This window comes from Amphibalanus amphitrite, unplaced genomic scaffold (assembly GCF_019059575.1).
Source record: "Amphibalanus amphitrite isolate SeventyFive unplaced genomic scaffold, NRLGWU_Aamphi_draft 000567F_arrow, whole genome shotgun sequence".
NCBI lineage: Eukaryota > Metazoa > Arthropoda > Thecostraca > Balanomorpha > Balanidae > Amphibalanus > Amphibalanus amphitrite.
This window is the reverse complement of record NW_024882061.1, coordinates 395,849-416,992: the sequence shown is the minus strand read 5'-3', so window position 1 is coordinate 416,992 and position 21,144 is coordinate 395,849. Positions and strand designations below refer to the sequence as shown.

At 47.3% G+C, this 21,144-nt stretch overlaps 1 protein-coding gene across 1 annotated transcript in view; it reads left to right on the top strand.

Moving 5' to 3' along the window:
- Positions 1–14,451, top strand: part of LOC122393982 (lutropin-choriogonadotropic hormone receptor-like) — a 38,472-nt gene extending 24,021 nt beyond the window's left edge. Inside the window, exons 9-12 of the mRNA XM_043390505.1 lie at positions 9,785–9,932; positions 10,046–10,126; positions 10,707–10,878; positions 12,275–14,451. Coding sequence (XP_043246440.1) covers positions 9,785–9,932; positions 10,046–10,126; positions 10,707–10,878; positions 12,275–12,847 — 974 coding nt within the window. The 3' untranslated portion in view covers positions 12,848–14,451. The remainder of the gene's footprint in view (positions 1–9,784; positions 9,933–10,045; positions 10,127–10,706; positions 10,879–12,274) is intronic.
- The last annotated feature ends 6,693 nt before the right edge of the window (positions 14,452–21,144 follow it).

Sequence of the window (21,144 nt, the reverse complement as noted above, 5' to 3'; positions counted from 1 at the left end):
CGGACGCGATATCTAACTCTCCACTCGGCTCACCAAAGAGGCTTAGGCACCTTATGGTCCGTCCAATCCTCTTCCAGCGGTGGTATTTGCCTTCGCAAAAATAGACGATCCTATTTGCACGGTTTGTGGAGAAAGCTGTGTTTGCACAATCAATCGCATCCCATCACCTTCCGCCAGGTCGATAAGCGCCCGTTTGAATAATGTCTACATACTATATCATTTAGTTTTAGCCGTGGGTCAATACAATCTTGAGTTGAAGGCTGCACAGTTTGGGTGTTCTTACTTGATGATGCTTGACCCGTTTGTCGGTCTTTGCACTTCGGCTGGTTTGCGTTCGCCCATTTATAGATGTATGGATTATACTGATTGGATGCTCATATGCTGATCGGGTGGGAGATGGCAGGCTCACATGTGACATCCCGATTCAGGAACATCCCGTTCACTCGCGATTGAACATGCAACGATTTCCTCCAGCGCCTCAAACAAAGATAGAGTTTCAAACGATTTCTTCGTGCATACGGCTCTACTACGTATAGTGCGTGCAGTACGAGCGCGTGCCTAATATGTATGTCGGACATAGGCGTCGCCAGAGATTTTCGGTTGGGGGGGCAAATTCAACTTTTGTGTTAAAACTTGCCTTTCCCCAGTCTTTACTCACTCGTTTTACATATCATTCGACGCGCAATGGTGACAGGAATCCGATGGCGACAAAGGTTTCCTTCTAGCTATGACATGTAATTCTTTTACAGAAAAAATCGAAATTTTGAAATTTCATGACAAAAACGACTGGTAGAATTATAGTATATAGTGGCTGCGATTGCCGACGCACTGCAGAGGGTCCCTGTGCAGACGCTCGACGCTCATGATCATTGCCCAGAAAAAGGTGAAAAACGCTCCATTTAATCGGATCACCCTGCTAAAACCTCCATTCACGCATGCATGCAGAGGTTTTACGTGAAATGCATAGGACTTATCCCAGCCGCCGATCGTAGCTAAGTTGGGCATTCGGCGGAGAGTGAATGTCGGAAGTATGAATCGGAAGTAATTCATCTTTGCTCCAGTGAGAGGAAGTGTTTTGTTCACTCGAGTGTAAACAAAAGTTTCTCGTTTTTCGTGTGAAGGGAAGCGCTGCAAACGCGAACAAAAACTGTTAAACGAAACCAAAAGCTACGCACGGCATAGCGGCAAGGGATCCCTTAGAGATAGGTTTGGGACTTCCAGGCCATTTTAGGCCACTCAGGGTCGGTGCTGACTCACAGAAGCATGCTTAGGATTCCGGAGATCGGCGTGGGTCACGTCAAATATTTACGTGTACGTGGTGCTTTAGGGCTTTCCGAGCCCAAGGTGGGGCCCTCAGAAGCCAGTGTGGGCGGCTGGCGCTAAGAGACTAGGCTCAGGGTGAGCCTGGAGCCCTCGGATAGCAGTGTGAACCCTGGGGGTCTGTGTCGAATCCCTAAGGACCCTACGTAGGGACATAATTAACCTTCGCCCCAGTGGGGGGGGGGCATATGTTACCACCCTGTCGCGTTTTTTGCGTGTGAATAAAAAACCGCGGCGCGTAGCGCCGCGCCGCTTGGGGTAGCTTTTGGTACATCAATTTTGGACAATGTGTGAAATTTTTGACCCCAGGTCATGTCAGGTCAGGTCACCAGGTCAAGTTAACTGACCAAGCCTAAAAAAAAGTTTGCAATCATGTCCAGCCTGCAGTGTTTGTCAAAAAGGTTTGAAACTTGGTGGATTGCATGATGTTATGGGCGCCTACAATTTGTATATCTCGGATTTTTTATATCCGTGACCTAAGGTCAGGTCAGTGGCGTGACCTTTCCATTACAAGTCAATGGAGAAAAATGAAAATGCCTCTAGATCCGTGTGTACGCATCGGAACAGTCCAAATATTTCAGAATCACAATGATTTAGTCCACTCGTGATGACCAAGGTGTCATTTTTGCTGATAGCCTCTAGACAGGTCATCCGAGGTCACTTGAGGCTACAAACAGTTTTTTTTTGCCAATAACTCGCGATTGGAAAGAGATAGAACGCTGGGGATGGTCTCATTGTGTTTGCCTTGTTGAAACGCATCGACTGATATGCAACATGACCTTTTCCGGTAAGGTCATGACCTTGACCTGAGGTCAAATTTTGAAGTTGACCTTTCAAGGTCAAATTATAGTTCATTCGACGCGTCTCGGCGAGGGGAACACGATTCTGGCAATAGAAATGTCGTGGCTTTTTGTAGTCGAAGTTATTGTCAAAAAACACTTTTCGTAAAAACAGCTATTTTTGGAGTTTTTGCCCTCTGGAGGCTAAACCGTTGACCTGAGGTCAATATTGATAATGACCTTTTCAAAAGTAGAGTTCAAAAGCTATCAATTGCTCTTCCATGCGTTATTCTAGCTACCATAGTTCCTGAGATAGCGGCATGTTTTCTGAAAAATATAATGACAATTGGCAAATTTTGACCTTTGATGACCTCTGGTGACCCCAATATTGCTCTAAGATGAAAAATGACCGAAATACTTTCAAACGTACGCATTGAGAGCTATCGACTGCTTTTTACCGCGTCTTTCTATCCCTCTTAGTTTTTGAGTTAGAGGTGGGTGGTAACATATGCCCCCCCCCCCCACTAGGGCGAAGTAGGCTGAGACCGCCACTGGGGCGCGGGTTAACATGTGTCGCGGACCTCAGAGGGACACGTGATCTGTGACCCCTCAAATGCCGGCTTGGGGTTAGCAAAGTCTGTCGCCTCAAAAGCTTGGCTGAACTATTAGAGGCCAGGTTCTCAGAAATGTTCGAAGGCTCAAATATCCTTGTATGGGCCCTCAGAGAACATGGACACCAGTGGGACTTTAAGAGGCCGGTTTGGGCCCTCTGAAGGCTTCTTTAGGGCTCAGTGGAGCTCCTTAGGAGCCCTTGAGGGTTAAAGCAAGCTCATGAGCCCTGCAACACTTGTACTGTACTTGAGCCTGTCGCAGACATTTGATGAGAGTTGAGAAAGGCCCCGAAGATTTCGTTTCACGCTTTGAACGAAAATTGTATCAGCACTCCAAAACTTATGAAAAAACGTATGTAAAATGTAATAAAGAACGAACTAGGAACATGGAATGAATCACAGCATTGACATTTCCGAGTCTGGAATCGGAGTCTTCAAGACTTTGGCGACTGCGAGTCAGACTCTGGTTTGAACTGCTTGCTGCAACCGAGTCTGACCTCACAGGCATTCTCAGAAAGGGTACCCCCATTTTTTCCCGACTCCAAAATCTCATCGGATCTGTATCGATCTCAGGGGGTGCCCGGTCCGAGGTTGGGGGGGGGGCAAGCTGCCCCGCTTGCCCCCCCGTGGCGACGCTAATGATGTCGGATATTAACCCGGCAGTTGCTGGGATATTTTGCCGTGGTCGGCATATTTACGTCTGGACAACGAGTTGCGTTGGAGAGGCCGGAAATAGTGGCGATTTCAGGACCGCAAGAATGGACCGTCATTGGAATGATTCTTTTTTAAACCGTGGACTGTTTTCAGCCGGAATTTAATAGTTACTACAAAATATTTTGTAATTACGTTTCCACCAAGAATGAATGCCATCAGGGCTAAATTTTTACTTGTATTGCATTTTGTCAAGAAGCATATAGTGCTGTTATATTGCAGTTTTAGCGCGTTTGTTACAAAATATGAAGGGAATAAGCGTCAGTGTAATTCATTAGTGCCAGAAGGGGAGCATTCCGGTCTAGGGGTAAGATACTTGCCTCTAGATTCGGCCATCCGGGTTCGATTCCCGGGCGATGCACGTGGCATTGCCGCTACCTGACCGCTTGGAACAGCGTGAGAGTTCCGGTTAGCACCTTGGTCCACTGGATGTGGTGCTTAACCCAAACCAACCAACCAACCAACCAACCTAGTGCCAGAAGTTAGCTTGAGGGGAAGCTATGCTAATTGCTCTTGTCCATCCACTAAAATTTATTAAATATTTTGCTTTGTGTATTCCAAAAGGAGAGGGAACTATTTCATTTGTGCCTTCATGTCAGAATTGATGGTGGATCATTAAATTTTCAACGCAGTTTACAAACAAGCATTTGGTCTTTCTCGTATATAAGCAGTGGCTAAGAAAAGGTTGATCAATCCTGAAGTTCAGTCATCGTACCTCAACTTGGCAGCAAGATCCCCCAAGGACAGAGGATATATTGTATACACGTCCTGTAAATCAAAGAAACAAGCATTTGGTCTTTCTCGTATATAAACAGTGGCTAAGAAAAGGTTGATCAATCCTGAAGTTAAGTCATCATACCTCAACTTGGCAGCAAGATCCCCCAAGGACAGATGATATATTGTATACCTGTCCTGTTAATCAAAACATTTTTGTGCCTGCAAAGGCTTAAGTTATCTGTGGAGTGTGGTGTGTTCGGAGTTAGGCCATATGGCCGTTTTTGTTGTATGTTTATGTGGAGATTGAATATAACTGTGACCCTGTGCTTGTTTGTATACTTACTATGGTCAAACAGGGAACAGCACATTCACATAACATACTCACCTAGCACCTAACTCATAGCTGTACCCTGCAGGATCTGTACTTGTTCATGTCTCGAGCATTAACAAAGCACTAAAGTAGCTAAGTAATCATTTCCCACATTTCTGAGCATCTAACATGACATACAGCAGACAGCAGTGCAGAGCAGCTTCAGAGAAGAAACACTTTAAATGCACAGACTCACACCAGCCACCCAATGAGCCAGTTCCTCAGTTGACTGTTTCCCTGGATGCAGCTTGGCAATGTGAGCTAACTTTTGGCAAGTTGAAGGTTAGCAGGTAAGATTGAGTTAGGGTCAAGGGTGGTGAGTACCTACCTATAACTAGGTGCTACTGCTATGCAGGTCTTGGGTAGGCTGCAAATATGTGTGATGATTGAGGCTAGGTCAGCTGTCAGGCTAGTCAGGACTAGGAGTATGCTCATTGCTCAGGTCACATTTTTATGGACACTTGGCAAATTAAAAAACTAACAATCTAATCTAAGCTAACCCGACTAAACATACACAACTACTGACTATAGGAACTAAGCACCTACCTACCTACTTGTGCATACATCTCATACCATGTCAAAGTAGACTATATAAAATATAGTCTACTATGTAGTCTACTACTACTATGTATATGTAGACTATATAGACAAAGTAGACTGTAGAGTTCCTTGGTGGAAGATTACCCTCAGTACTTTTTATCCCAGCCCTGTGAAGAAAACTAATACTTCAAAGCTCTGAGTCACTGCTGGCCATCCACAGGAAGAAACGCTGAGACTGAGAGCTTTGCCATTGTATATTGGACAAATAATCACTATCACGAATGACTATGAACACATTATATGATCACATCGTTGCATGGATTGTCACATTGACAATTCTACTATAATCCTTTTTTCAAGAAATACAGTGATGATTAACATCAAAATCAACATAAGGTGGATTTAGTGATCCAAGCTTTCTCCTCCAGTAGCAATAAGCTAGAATGATCGCATGTTTCATTTGCCAGACACTGAGTACCTGATGCACATTACAATCTGCATAGCATGAAGCATCTAAGCTGTCCAAGTCCATTCATTCTTGATTTTTAACTTGAAAGTTAGCACTAATTTATCTTGCTGTTGTAAGTTATCATTCAATATCCATACCAATACATCAATATGCGCTCACCAGTCAACATTTTCTGGCATGATCCTGCTCAGCTTGCTCTTCAGTAGGTCAAGGTATTGCTCCAAGGTCTGCAATATTATAGCTTGTTTTTGGCCAATAAGCTCTTTTAATTTTATTTTTTCTTGCTGATATATGAGCCCGATCACCTTGCGTTTATCAACCAAAATTTCATAACTTGTTCAACTTGATATTGATATTGCTCAGGCCTCAGGTGTCAGGACCTCTGTCAGCCTCCTGGATACTTCGGATTGTTTTCAGTCAACATGCTTCTTAAATATGATATAAGTCAATATCAATATTCAAAACATCCAACAAAACGACGTACAAGAGTAAGAAAACCACCAGATAAACTAAAAAACGGCCTTGGAACAGAGCCAAGTGGTGCTCCATTTGTTTGTTTACAATGATTGTAGTGCTGATGTATTTTTAGGACTCTGAACGTCGGCTTATAAAAAATGAAACGTTTTTACAAAAGTTGTAAGGCAAGTAATATTTATCTGAAAGAACTAAAATATTCAAAAGCCAAACACTATGAAATACGTGAATCGGAACGAAAAAGTAACCCAAAATCCAGCCTAATCACCGGCTCTTAAAACTGCAACAAAATCAGCACTTTTCCCCGCAACTCGTTGTCCAGACGTAAATATGCTGCAAGGTGGGAGAGGTTGTGTCAGGTTAGGATGGATTCTATTTCGGGTTATATTTCTGAGGGATGAGGGAAATTGTATACAAGCAGTTTATTTGCCGATGAATGCCATTCATTTTACCTTTCGACCTCCTGGCTATTCATTGTGATGCATGTATACCGCTAAAAGCTGGAAGCACTAACTTCGGACTAAGGAGGTCAGATTGTAGAAGAGCTTCGAAGAGCTCGAAGAGCTCGTTCGGAGAGCCCCTGTCTTTTTGAAGGAGCTCTCTCTGTGCCATATGATTAATTTACAGTAACTTAACTTACGTACTTACGTAATACCTACACTAGATGTCTGGCTCTCGATATAATTACAATCCTTATAAGATTGCCCAGCGTTGTATAAAAGGAAATAGCATCTGTCAGTCGCATACACACTTGCTCAGAAAAAGATTCACTACGATCTCAAGGAATTTGTGTGCACCAAACAGAATAACGTTTATCTACACAATAACCTGGTATATAGAAAGGGCGCCTTGAACCACCCTCTAGTAATTCCAGAACGCGGGTCAATTCCTCATTGACATTGACCTGGATGGCTGCTGGGGCAGATCACCCCCAAATTGATGCCATAGTGCCTTACTGCATACAAGCTATCGAATCGTTTTGATGGAAAACTGATGACGGGCTACGTCTTCCCGCCTTCATCTATCTAACGCAGACATGACAGCGTCAGACATGGCCGATATGAGTGTGATCTCGATTTGACAGTCCGAGAGCCGTCACATGACAGCTTGTCATGACAGCTTGTCAAATGACATGACAGCTTGTCAAAGGGAGCCTTTGGACGGCGAGACACGCTGCGTCTTCTGGGAATGGAATATAATTCCACGCAATGAAATCTCGGGTGATCCGAATCCTTACGGCATGTGTATCCTGAAATGCACTGGGACTCGGCTACTAATACGGAGACCTACAAATATAGTTTTGAGCATAATGTATGTCTTTAAATTCGCCTACATCTTTCAAAAATCTAGTGATTAGCAAGGATTACTCTACCTACATTGTGATGAAAGATTGCTAGAGAGGCCGCTTACTGCTGAAGAACATGCCGTAAAAACGTTGGCGTACGGACGCGATATCTAACTCTCCACTCGGCTCACCAAAGAGGCTTAGGCACCTTATGGTCCGTCCAATCCTCTTCCAGCGGTGGTATTTGCCTTCGCAAAAATAGACGATCCTATTTGCACGGTTTGTGGAGAAAGCTGTGTTTGCACAATCAATCGCATCCCATCACCTTCCGCCAGGTCGATAAGCGCCCGTTTGAATAATGTCTACATACTATATCATTTAGTTTTAGCCGTGGGTCAATACAATCTTGAGTTGAAGGCTGCACAGTTTGGGTGTTCTTACTTGATGATGCTTGACCCGTTTGTCGGTCTTTGCACTTCGGCTGGTTTGCGTTCGCCCATTTATAGATGTATGGATTATACTGATTGGATGCTCATATGCTGATCGGGTGGGAGATGGCAGGCTCACATGTGACATCCCGATTCAGGAACATCCCGTTCACTCGCGATTGAACATGCAACGATTTCCTCCAGCGCCTCAAACAAAGATAGAGTTTCAAACGATTTCTTCGTGCATACGGCTCTACTACGTATAGTGCGTGCAGTACGAGCGCGTGCCTAATATGTATGTCGGATATTAACCCGGCAGTTGCTGGGATATTTTGCCGTCCATCACTTCCTGGGGAGGCGTTTAACGCCCCCAATCAATAACTCAGAACCAATAGCCGCAGCGAGACGGGCGAGGCGTGGGCAAACGAAGGCTCGTGACAAGACCCTTTCTACTGAGTAACTAAAATTTCAGTTTTAAGGGCACGGGCTGGGTCACTGTTAGGTCGAACACTCGATGTTGGGCTTCCAGTAGCACGAACTTTGAGACCCCGTCTTGGACATCGCTCGTCATAAACTCAGTCAGGATTGTGCAAAGTCTGACACCGAAGTGCTACGCGACTGCCATGCTTAGCTGCCATGCTTAGCTGACACTTGCTTATGCAAGTGTCAGCTAAGCTGAAGGCCAGGATTAAGGTCAGGTCAAACAGATCACTACATTTTTTAAGTAGGCATCACTGATCGTGATCGTGATCGGTCAGTGATCGCCCGCTTGACTGAATGCCTCCCTTTTATGTGAGCTGGTTGACCTCCGTGCCTCAACCGTGCACGGTTGAGGGCGCCGTGGCGTCCGTTCCCTAGTGAATATTTAGATAGGTATGTAGGCATGCATGCCTAGTCACAAAACACTGCCACGCTGGTGGTTCTGGGTAAGCTGTCACAGGTCAATATTGGGGATCGGTTGGGAACAGAATTACACATATTATTTATAGCGATTATTTTTCATATGTTTTTTTTTCTTCTGAACATAGGCATGATATTTCTTATTTTACTTCAAGACAATACTCTCAGTCTCCGGTCTTATTGGAAATAACGCGCTCCGAGTGCCTCTTTCTTGCCGACGGATACACACTCAGGTCCCGCCTATTCGCAGTCTGAAGTAGGTATATTTGGCCGCTATAATTAGTGTTGCAGCTCGCGCTGCAGCGCGCTGATAACGGTAAAATGGGGCTTTGCCCGGCAACTTTTCACCGGCGTGTGCGCGCCCACTGCCAAAACTTGTCTCGGGGCCCGGGTAAAGTTGAATTCATATTCACGGCCCACCATTGAGCGCGGTCCATGAGTAAAGGTCACATGAATAGGTTCCGTAGCCGCCAGGGAAAATTTTCAGCGGAGTTCTGATTCCATGTAAAACTATCATTCATCGTGCAATCGAAAATATACGGCGCTCCACCTTCTCGGTCCATATATCAATGTGGGACCGACCTATGTAAGCATCACCAACGATGATAAATAAATTACAATCAGCCTGTTCGTAAATAAACCAGCTATCTAGTCCTGTCTTGACCCTACTGCCCCACTTACTGCCCTGAGCTGACCCTGCTGCCCCATTCCCTGACCTGACCTGACCCTAGTTACTTTCTCGCTCACTGACCAGACCCTACCTGCCCACTCCCTGACCTGACCTTACTGCCCCACTCCTTGCCTTGATCTGACCTTACTGACCCACTTCCTGACCTGACCTTACATATACTTCCCCACTCCCTGCCCTTACCTGACCCTACTGCCCCACTCGCTGCTCTGAGCTGACCCTATACTTCCTCACTCGCTGCCCTACCCTGATCCTACTGCCCCACTCGCTGCCCTGATCCTACTTAGTACTCACCCACTCGCGCGCTGTCCTGACCCTTCTTACCCACTCACTGCTCTGACCTGGCCCTTCTGTCCCACTCGCTGACCTGACCTGGCCCTCCTGCCCCGCTCGCTTCCCTGCCTTGTCGCCCTGACCCTACCGGCTACCACCCACCCGCTGCGTCAACTTATGCCTCCCATTGACCCAACCCTCTCTTTCTCTCTGCGACAGGACTGGGCTGTCAGGTGGCCGGCTTTCTGACCGTGTTCGCCTCGGAGCTGTCCGTGTTCACACTGGTCACAATCACCTGCGAGCGCTGGTACGCCATCACCAACGCCATCTATCTCACCAAGCGACTCCGCATCACCGGTGCAGTCAGGTACAGACAGAGGGCGCCAGGGGCGGAGCCGAGGGTGAGCCGTGGATTTTATAAATGCATCTGTCTATTGTATTTGGATCCAGTTTACATATTGATTGATGTGCTTTTTTCAGGGTGATGGCAGTCGGCTGGCTTTACTCGGCAGTCATGGCGGCCTTCCCATTGGTCGGCATCGGCAGCTACAGCAAGACGAGGTAGGAGAAAATGCCAAACGGATAGCGACGCTTATGAACGTCTCATTTTTTTTTATGCGCAAGCCACTCCTCCAGGATCGACAGACCTTGAGCATTTCAGAATACCAGCATTTCAGCATTTCAATGGTATATGCAGAAATTATAGCAATGCTATTGTCAGTTGTCACTCATTATCAGATGTGACGTTTATCTCAATACGTTCTCAATTCATAAACTCCGTATCCGCTCTCAGTTCATAGCCCGATATTCGTTCTCAGTACCAACTCGGCATTCGTTCTCGGTCGTAATTCGGTGTCTGTCCTCAGTCGTAATTCGGTGTCTGTCCTCAGTCGTAATTCGGTATTCGTTCTCGGTCGTAATTCGGTGTCTGTCCTCAGTCGTAATTCGGTGTCTGTTCTCAGTCGTAATTCGGTGTCTGTTCTCAGTCGTAATTCGGTGTCTGTTCCCAGTCGTAATTCGGTGACTGTTCTCAGTCGTAATTCGGTGTCTGTTCTCGGTCGTAATTCGGTGTCTGTTCTCAGTCGTAATTCAGTACCCGCTCTCCGCCCTGACCGCGCGGACCCCGTCGTGTCTCCCCCAGCATCTGCCTACCCGTGGTGCAGGACGGCCAGGACCAGGCGGGCATCGCGTTCCTGCTCTTCCTGCTACTGGGTAACTGCCTGGCCTTCCTGCTGATCTCCTGGTTCTACCTGAGGATGTACTGCAGCATATCCACAGTGGAGCGCGGGCTCGTCAGACCCAACGATCTCAAGGTGCGTACTACAGCATACTCGTATCTACGGTGGAACGCGAGCTCGTCCGGCTCAACGACCTCAACCTGCGCCATCGCCACAGGGTGAGGAGGGAAAGTACCGTAGGTTCGACCTTCTATATTTATCGGCCGGTTCCAGTCATCGACATGCGCGGCGGAGCTATCAGTAACTGGAAAACTATCGAGGAACTTCGATTGCCTCGCTGCTTGAACACTTCAAACGCATTTATTTTTATACGTGACCCTGAGTGACCCTCCTGATCGGCTTTAAAGGAAATAGTTCACTTTTTAACATGGGTTTTGAACTGGAATAGCAGTTCCGTAGCTTGGGCTGAGACGAGCATAAATCAGGAGCTTTTACAGCCCAACGATCACCCTAGGCAAAGATATTCTATTTCTCGTCCCGAAAAAGGTGTCTTGCGTTGAGGATGTGTGCCTTGCATATATTTCCATCCAGTATGAAAAGAGCATGGGTCCCGAAAATTATTCAGAAACTAGAGAAATTATCTACGAGAACTCTAGAGAAATTCTCGTACTGATCAATTAGGACATTCAGGGGAACATTATCAGATCGAGCAGATCGCCCAAATGCCGGTGGCTGCGATAATTTCTCTGTTTCTGAAGAATTTTCGGGACCCATGCTCTTTTCATACTGGATCGCGTGTGCCTTACAGAAACTGAAAAGTTCTTCCTATATCAAAATATAGAAAAAAAATCCTTTGTTATAAAAAGGTTTTATTTTCTTTGCTGATTATTTTGAACATAAAAAATAATAAATCGTTGCAAAAAAAAATAATTTCGTGAAAGTGAACTATTTCCTTTAACTCTACTTCGAAGGAAATGTTTCATTTGAAGTACTCACTTTAACAAACGTCGCAGTAGCCTGATCAAAGAATGTCGAAACTATATAACTACGCGGGGGTTTCCCGGGTCGGTGCCAGAAACACAACACAGGTCCGAATAGTTCTAACGTGCCAGCGCCGGCAACAGAGACGTGGGTAGCGGTATCCGGTTTGAACTAGAGCCTCAGTCCCCTGTCACTGTCATGAGGGACGCTATCATCCTGTCGTGTGTCGCGCGGCCCCAACAGCCGCCCGCCGCTCCAGCTATCAGTGATCGAATCGGGACACGCCGGCACGAAATCCGCCTACGGTCTAACAACGCTACCGGATCCGTCTGGCCCCGTGGGGTTCCGGCGCAATAGACACGTCCTGAGGCGCCGGGCTGGGATGTTACGTGTTACGACGTGGGATCAGACAATGCTGTCATGTTATGACCGCCTGTAATTGCATGTACCGACACGTGGACAAAGATTCCCTTTATACATATGTCATGTGACTTCTGTCGCCCGCATGTTATCAAACAGAAGCGTCATTCGTCTTTTTTGTGTCCGACAGGTTGCTAAGCGGATGGCTCTCCTAGTGTTCACCGACTTCGCCTGCTGGGCGCCCATCACATTCTTCGGCGTCACTGCCATCATCGGCTTCCCGCTCATCAACGTCACCAACTCCAAGATCCTGCTGGTGTTCTTCTACCCCATCAACTCGTGCGCCAACCCGTACCTCTACGCCATCTTCACCAAACAGTTCCGCCAGGAGTTCTTCCTGATGCTGGGCCGGCGCGGTCTCTGCCGCCGCCAGGCGCTGCGTTTCCGCGCCGCCGGCACCCTCTCGCGGAACGACCTGCTGAAGCTGTCCAACGGCTCGCGCTCGACGCAGCCACGCAGCGGCCAGACGCTGCTCGAGATGTCGTCGATGCGCTGCCGGAAGCTGTCGGCAGAGTCGGGCGGCGCGCTGTCCGAGGGTCGCTCGGCGTCCGGCGCCGCGCCCGAGCGCAAGCCGAGCGGCCGGCGCGACTGTCGGCTCAGCCCGGTGCTCGAGGCGTCGCGCACCGCCGAGGCCAGCGTGGCCACTGTGCCGGCGCACCAGACCCTGCTGCCGGCCGCGGACCCCAACTCGGCGCCCACCTAGGGCTGTCACTCGGCCGGGTGGGCAGGGTATTCAGTCAGACTGTGGGAGGGTATCAGGGGTGGGTTACTGTGGGGCGTGTGCGCATGAGCGTGAAGTGTTCCTGGCGGGCTGGGCGGACAGCCGGCCGCCTTGCAATGTGGGTTGGTGTTATCGGATTGTGGTGAGCTGTTTGTCGTTTGCCGTGAGTCGCTACACTGTTCCTGAGCCATAGAAGGCACCAGTGAAGTGGTTGATGTATGGCGGTCCTACGGCGCACATGCTTGTTCATCGATCGTAGGGCCAAGAACACTGCACACACACGTTTGACGAAAAGACGCCATTATTTGTTATGTGATTTTCATTCATGTACGTAAATATCGTCCATTATGGTATAAGTAGTTATTCACGGTATGCTACGTGCGCGATGGTGAGGAATACGCCACGCTCTTGTATTGCACCGTTCAGTCCGGCGAATATCTGGCTCCTTGCGGCTCAGTCGGGTGGATTACGGACTCAGACCGGCGAATATCTGGCTCCTTGCGGCTCAGTCCGGCTCAGTCCGGTAAATGACTGACTGAGTCCGGTAAACGAGTTATATCTGCAGCTGACAGATAATTTGGTGCGAATGCAACGAAATCGACCCCTCTTACATAATTGTGTACTATTCCTCCCCCTTTCCATCTCCTCTTGTGTTACCTACACTTCCTTCTTTCTTTTCCTGTGCTCAGTTTCTGTGTGTCCGTTTGCTAAGCATGCTATCCTTATTCGATGTCATCATCCCTTTCAGTATTTCTCGCTAACCTCATACGCACCTGTTAGTCTGTCTGCCTGTGTCTGTCTGTTTGTAAAACAAACAACATGTTCCCTCCCTCTCCCCCCCCCCCTCTCTCTCTCTCTCTCTCTCTCTCTCTCTCTCTCTCTCTGTAGTAGTTATGTACTCTTTCTCTCCCTGTCCTCCTTGTCCCCTTTCTCTATCTGTCCCCGCGTTTCCCCCGGACCGTAGGCGGTGGTTCGCTGTTCGCACACCCACGTTGGGGTGATGTGTAAGTGTTGCCCTTCTTCCATATTACAGCGAGGAAAGACACATCGCTGCGTCAAACGTTTGACGTTGTATGATGACATTCTGTGAGGTACGACGGCATCGGAGATGCCGTCTGTTTTGTGACGTCAATTCGTTTTTATTTTGCATGAGACTTCCCTTCCGCATTGCTCATACCTAAGCAAGGCCCCGTTCAAGAACATTGAAGATGTATTTGAGAATCATGAGTTATGCCGTATTGGAAACGGGATCGGGATGTATTGCGTGTCGGTAGAACGTTATATCTCTGTACAACTGTATTTGGACGCCATTTTAGACGAATGGGGATTGTATTGAGCGAAATAGTTCGTTATCGAGATGCTGCTTCTAATAAAACATTTTTCCTAACCATATGACTGAAAGTTATTCTGCACATGACTTGGGGGGTCTCTACAGGTCTCTACAGAACCGAAGTTCGTTTTTCTGCAATATCTTCAAAACCGCTCGACGCATTCACACGAAACTTTCAGTCTGGGCTTCAGATACATAATAGCCATTTTCACGACACTTTCCAGACCTATCAAATTATCAAATAGGTTCCACCGCGAAAGTTCCGTCGTGAAAACGGCCGTTATTCACCAATTCACCAAGACACCACCGGAGACGGAATTGTTAACCCGGCGGTGTCATGTTTTTTATGTGGAGAGATGCCCCGCTTGCTTTGCTTTTCCACCAATCCTTGAGTTGAATGAGTTGAGTCGGAGCCATTTTTTGTGAAGCTCCGTTTTTCGTATAGGGGGCAAAAGTCGATGACTCCGGGGACAATTCGTTAAATTACGGAGGCAGCTTCCCCACCCCCACCCTTAGTTAGTGAGTAGTTAACCCGCGCCCTGCTGGGGGGGGGGGTGTTTGAACACCCCCCTTGTGGTTTTTCGCAAATATCTCAAAAACGGCGGCGCGGAGCGCCGCCGTTTTTGGTACACCTTATCATACATCAATTCTACACATGTTGTGAAAATTTCAGACCAAGGTCATTCAAGGTCAGGTCACCAGGTCACTTGAAGTGACCTCACCTCATAAAAAGTTTCAATGTCTGTCATAGCTACACCGAGTGACCGATCGCTTTGAAACTTTCAGCGATTGCTAAGAGCAATAGCATGTACAAAATGTATATCTCAGAATTTTGATATCGATGACCTAAGGTCAGGTCAATTTTGCGACCTCCCCATTATAAGTCAATGGGAGAAAATTGAAATGCGCCTCTTTTGGTCGTAAGACATTATAAACACTCCCAAACACTGAATTACAAGTGGTTTAGACACACTGAACATGAAAATGGTGTCCGTGACCCCGGTTTATGCCCTGAGGTCATCTTAGGTCACGAATAATATCTAACAGTTTTTCGCAAATAACTTTTGATAGAGGCATGCTAGAGCGATGAAAACGCCTTAGATGTGTTCAGCTCGACGATACGGATCGACTGATATGCAACATGACCCTTTCCGGTCAGGTCATGACCTTGACCTGCAAGGTCAAATTTTCAAGTTGACCTTTCAAGGTCAAGTTATAGTTCATTCGATGCGTCTTGACGAGAGGAACACGATGCCGGTAAAAGTAAGCTCGTACAAGGCTTGAATCAAAAGTTATTGCAGAAAAACTGTTTCCGAAAAAAATCGGCTATTTTTGCAGTTTTTGCCCCCTGCAGGCAAAACCGTTGACGTTAGGTCAAATCTGAGAGGACTACTCAGAAAGGGCGTTAATAGGGCTATCGAATGCGCTTTTCCGCAGCGCTGTAGCTCTATTGGTTCCCGAGTTATGCGTTGGTTTCATGGAAATTGTCGGCATTCGACCTGGAAATCGGCGAAATTTTGCCTTCAATGACCTCTGGTGACCTGACCTTTGACCAGGCCAAAAAATTGACCGAAGTGATTTCCTCATTATTTTTGACGCTCTTTCGAACGCCGCCTTCCGCGTATCGCTACGTGGCCCAGGAGCCGAGTTAGAAGGGGGGTGTTCAAACACCCCCCCCCCCCAGCAGGGCGTGGAAATCCAGGACCCCCAGCCGGGCGGCGCATTTACAAACTGTATACACGTCTTCGGAGCGCCAATCATATTGCACCAGCCGCTGGCGTGACGTCGGCCATGACGTCAGAGAAGGGGCGGAGCGAAGTTGGTTAGCCAGCTGCACAGGGGAGCAATGCCGCTTCGCTTCAACCATAGGGCTGTTCACGACGTCGGTTTATGTGGTTTACATAAACTGCCCTCGGGGCACGTTCCCGGCTGTGACGTCACACGGCGTTTACGTTTACGAAACACGAGTGTTTACTTAACCCGCGACCGCCTGGGGGGGGGTCGGATCCGACCCCCCCCTCCGTTTTTCTTGAATAACTCATGAACCGCTTGCGCTATCAACTTGAAACTTGGCATACCTTCTCCCCCATCAATTTAACGTCTCCTGTGCAATTTTTAGAAAAAAAAATTCAAAAATTTTTGAGATATATTGATTTTAGTGACGTAACTACATGGCGTTTTCAGTCAAAAAATGGTAAATGTTTAAAAAATCGCCAAAAATCGAGGTTTTAAGCAAATTGCAAATTAAGGACATGAAAAGACGCACCTCAACGAGTTCTTTAAAATGGCTATCTCGGATTTTCCATAAAATGCGTTTTTCACCCCTAAAAATTCAAAAAACTATATTTCTTAGAAAACAGCTAATAAAATCCAAAATTTTGAGAATTTCCAAAAAACCGGAATATATGTTATAGAGCTCTATTAGAACATTAGATGTCCCAAATTTCAACTTTCTATCTTGATTTTTGACCCCCAAATTGTAAAAAATAGCTCCAACATGCATAGGGCATGGTGACGTCATAAGCATTTTCGCGAATTAGAGGCACTTCTGAACATCGCATGTGAAAACAAATGGCACCACTAGATTCCTGGGACAAAGCTCGTCTAGAAAAGTGCATTTTCATGTCAAAAATAAAAAGTTGAAAAATTGACTTTTTTCTTAGCCCTCGTTTAGTTATGCATGGTATAAACGATTTCTTATGCTTTCAATGCACACTTATCACCAGCACAGTGACTTGGGGTCACATATAACCATTACCATCGGATTTGGCGTGAAAAATAAGCCATAAAACATGTGTCGCACGCCCATGTAGCAGAAAGTGAAAACCGTGACCTTTCGTGACCTGACCTGACCTTGACCCGTACTTAGTATGACCCCTATACGCACATGGTACCTTCACTAGGTCTTTGAGGTCATTTGTGGTGAGTTTCGAGCAGCAGCTATCGATTCCGCTGTCCGTAAGCCTAATCATGCAAAACCCCTGAATTTGACCTTTGACCTGACCTTGACCCGAAAGTTGACCTCAATCTTAAGAGTGCTTTGGGAAGGTCTCGTAGAGACCTTTCGAACGCCGCCTCGCGGGGCTCGATACGACCATTGGTTCTCGAGATAACAGGGGGGGGGGGTCGGATCCGACCCCCCCCCCCAGGCTGTCGTGGGTACGGAAATAGCCCAGGCGGTGCCGGGTTAAACAGTGACAACTAATAAGCAGTTGAGAAGATACTGTAAAAGGTGCAAGGAAAAGATAATATGATGGAAATATGTCCCATATCATGACACATTGCAAGAATAAGGACAGTTTTCATCACAAAATACCCACGACGCTAGACGCTGGTTAGCAGAGAGCGATGCTCAAAATAGGTCTTAATTACAATGAAATAATAAAACCTCCCATTCCAGTCCTCTCCAACCCGTACAGGGTTATTTTGAAACTCATTTACCCACCTACCAGCCCCTGAACTGTCCGAATTCAATTTTCCTAACTCACAACTCGCCTCACGAGTTTGCCGCACATCGCCATCATTGTTACATATATCGGGGTTACATGAGTACAGTAAATACGTATTTAGCCGCTAATTCGAATTAGGAACGCATTACCAACTCATGTAGCCACCTGCTAGTACGAATCGGCGATCCGATCCGCGGTTACATGAGCAAAGCAAATACGTATCACGATCGGATTCACCGCTAATGCGAATCAGGAGCGTACTACCGACTCATGTATCCACCTGCTAATACGAATCGGCGGTCCGAACAAAATCCGCAGGGAAAGAGGCTTAGAAGCGAATAGGACCAAGATACGTATTATAGGAACTATTTCTTTCCAAAAAGAAACATTAAAATGTAAAATAAGAGGTATTTTTTTCATTTGCTTCTTTTGAAATAATAATTAAAAAAATATGTCGGTATTTTGTCAAGTTTTCAAAAATAAATATAGTGAAAACCAAAAAGAAAATATCAAAGTACTTTCAGTTGAAACATTTTCCTGACAGCACTACAGACGAATCAAGAGAGGCAAGTGCCCAGTAAACATGCCGACGTCGGCCCGACGTCGGCCGACGTCGGGGTGACGTCGGCAACTCGGCATCGGCATGCCGACGTCGGCCCGACGTCGGTCCAACCTCGGCACGACGTCGGCTGGATGTCGGATATGCCCGCATGTTCCGACGTCCAGCCGAGGTCCAGCCGACGTCGGGCCGACGTCGGACCGAGATCAATTGCTGAGGTCCAGCCGACGTCGGGCCGACGTCGGGGCGACGTCGGACCGACATCGGCCGCTGTTTTGACCGTTAAAATAATATAAAATACATGTTTCATGTTTCATAAAGAGCTTCTGTATTCAAAATATCCTCAGGAAACTCAAATCTTCCTCCACGCCGCAACCCCCTGATCCGGACTGGACGGGAAACTTTATCCCATTTGGGATTGCCCGTAAGCCGAGCTCGCCCGTAGCCGGGTGCGGTGAGTGCTTGGGGGCTGCTCGGCCTATCCTTTGGTCAGGCTCAGCCCCGGCAACTCACCAGGGCCGGGCCCAGTTCATATAGAAAGGCCAGTCGGCAAGTGTCACTTTGCCAAAGTGCCACTTATCAAAGGGACACTTTGGGAAACGTTGGTGCAGGTGTGTAAGAGTGGCTATATGAATCCATTGTGGGGTCGCCCTTTCCAATAAGTGTCACGTAACAGCAATGGGACCAGGGACTCTATATGAACTGGACCCAGGGTGCTCGCCAAGAAGACCAATGTCTCCATCCTATATAACTTCCGGCTCTGAAATGGTCTTCTCAGCCCGAAAGGGCATAACCGAACAAAACAAACCAAATCTGTTAGCTGGCTGCGTGGTGTAGTGGTTAGCGCACTAACCTCGCGTTCGAATGACACTGGGTTTGAATCCCATCGCCGGCTGATGCTTTTGGCGTGTTGTCCCAGTAAACATGCCGACGTCGGCGACTGGGGGGCTCGAATCCCGCCGCCGGTTGATATTTTTGGCGCGTTGTCCCAATAAACATGCCGACGTCGGCCCCGTCGGTCCAACGACAAACGATCTCGTCAAACTCGGCAAACGATCTCGGCCCGACGTCGGCTCGAAGTCGGCTGGACTTCGGCTGGTCGTCGGAACATGCGGGCATATCCGACGTGCAGCCGATGTCGGGCCGAGGTTGAACCGACGTTGGGCCGACGTCGGGCCGAGCCTCGGCCCGACGTCGGGCCGACGTCGTCATGTTTACTGGGTGCTCAATGAGTCAAAGCAAGACAACTTTATGTTTAACTTTTTTTGTTAAGTTAATTGAGAATGTTTTGAGCAGATTAAATGCAAAAAAGACATAAGATATTAAGTTTTTAATTCAGTCACCTCTATTGCTACGGAAGTGCGCCACATTTGTATGCTATTCCGTTTGTAATGCGCATCGGGCCGAGAGCCAAACTAGATCCGTTTGACGTCACTGATACGAATTTGCTCATGTAGTCGGTGCACTGAATGCGTTCTTGGGGAGCTGATGCGAATTAGCGTAGTGCGTATTTGGAACGGCTCGCTCATGTAACCGAGGCACAGGATTCGGGCCGTATTTCACAAGAACTATTCTTTGCTGACTGGAAGCGTCAAAATGCAAAATACTAAGCATTTTTTTATTGGCTGCCTCGTAGAAAATAGCAAAAAAAAATGTTGGTATTTTGGTTTAGTCTTTGCATGTGAAATAAAATGAATGAAATATTTTGATACATAATTTTTTCTGACCACCCTGCTGTCGCTGCATGGCGAATCAGTCCCCACTGACTTAAAACAAGAAAACTTTGTTTTCATTTTTTGATTTCATGTTAATTTTAAATGTTTTTGAGCCTATCAAATGATATAAGTATTTAAAATTTAGTTCAGTCGTCCCGGTAAGTGCCGCAACTGCGCCATGACTGTACGCTAATCCTATTCCGTTTGTGATACGAATTACCGGCCGTCGAGGAGTCAGCCCGGGTGAGCCAAACAAGATCCGTTTGACGTAGATAAAACGAATTAGTCTCATGTAACCGGTGCCGTAGATACGTTTGTGGGGAGCTGATGCGCATTAGCGTAGTGCGTATTTGGAACGGATCGCTCATGTAACCCCGGTAATAAACGCGTTTACGCGCCATGTTGATGCTCTGAGGCATCAACCGCATAAACGGTTTACGGCGGAGGTCTGACGTCATTGACGAGATGTGACGTCAGGATCAGGTCGACGCTGATTGGTCCTTCAAAAAATAAACATGTTTACGGTTTATTAAACGGGATAAACCGACGTCGTGAACAGCCCTCCTATTGGCCGTAGTGTCTAACGGTGGCGGCCATATTGCGCAGACCAGAAACCGGCTGCCGCCTGTGTTGAGGAATAGGGAATTCGGGACCTCGATTTACGTTTGCGGCCGCCGTATCCGTTACGTTCAAGTTACGTAGATACGGAACCCGGCATCTTACGCAGAATTGAGTGGGGAACACGATCGTATCTTCAGAATTCCTCAAATTCACTCGCCTGACCTACATTTGCCCCGGCCGAGGGGGTTGATTGAACCCACCTCGCTAATGCACCGCTAATTAAACTAGAATTAAGCGGTAAAGTGGTCGTATGCGGCAAAGTATAATGCAGAGTGACTGGTAGGAACCCGCTGTAAGGGTCTCAGGTCAACCGGTGACCTCTGAGGTCAGGTCAAGTGATCTAAGGCACGGGTTCGGTTTTTGGTAAATAACTTCGCCAAAAATGGCCGTAGAGCCGCGATTTTGGCATCATCGTGTTCAGCTAGCTCAGGCGCATCGAGTGATATACTTTTTGTTCGGGTCAGGTCAACTTAGGGTGTTGACCTCAGGTCAAGGTCAGGTCAGCACCCCCAGGTCACGAAGTTGGTCGAAAGAGGTCATGTCGCATATCACTCGATTCGGCAGGTCTTCCTGAGTCCATTGGTGGTTTTCCCGACTCGCTAGCT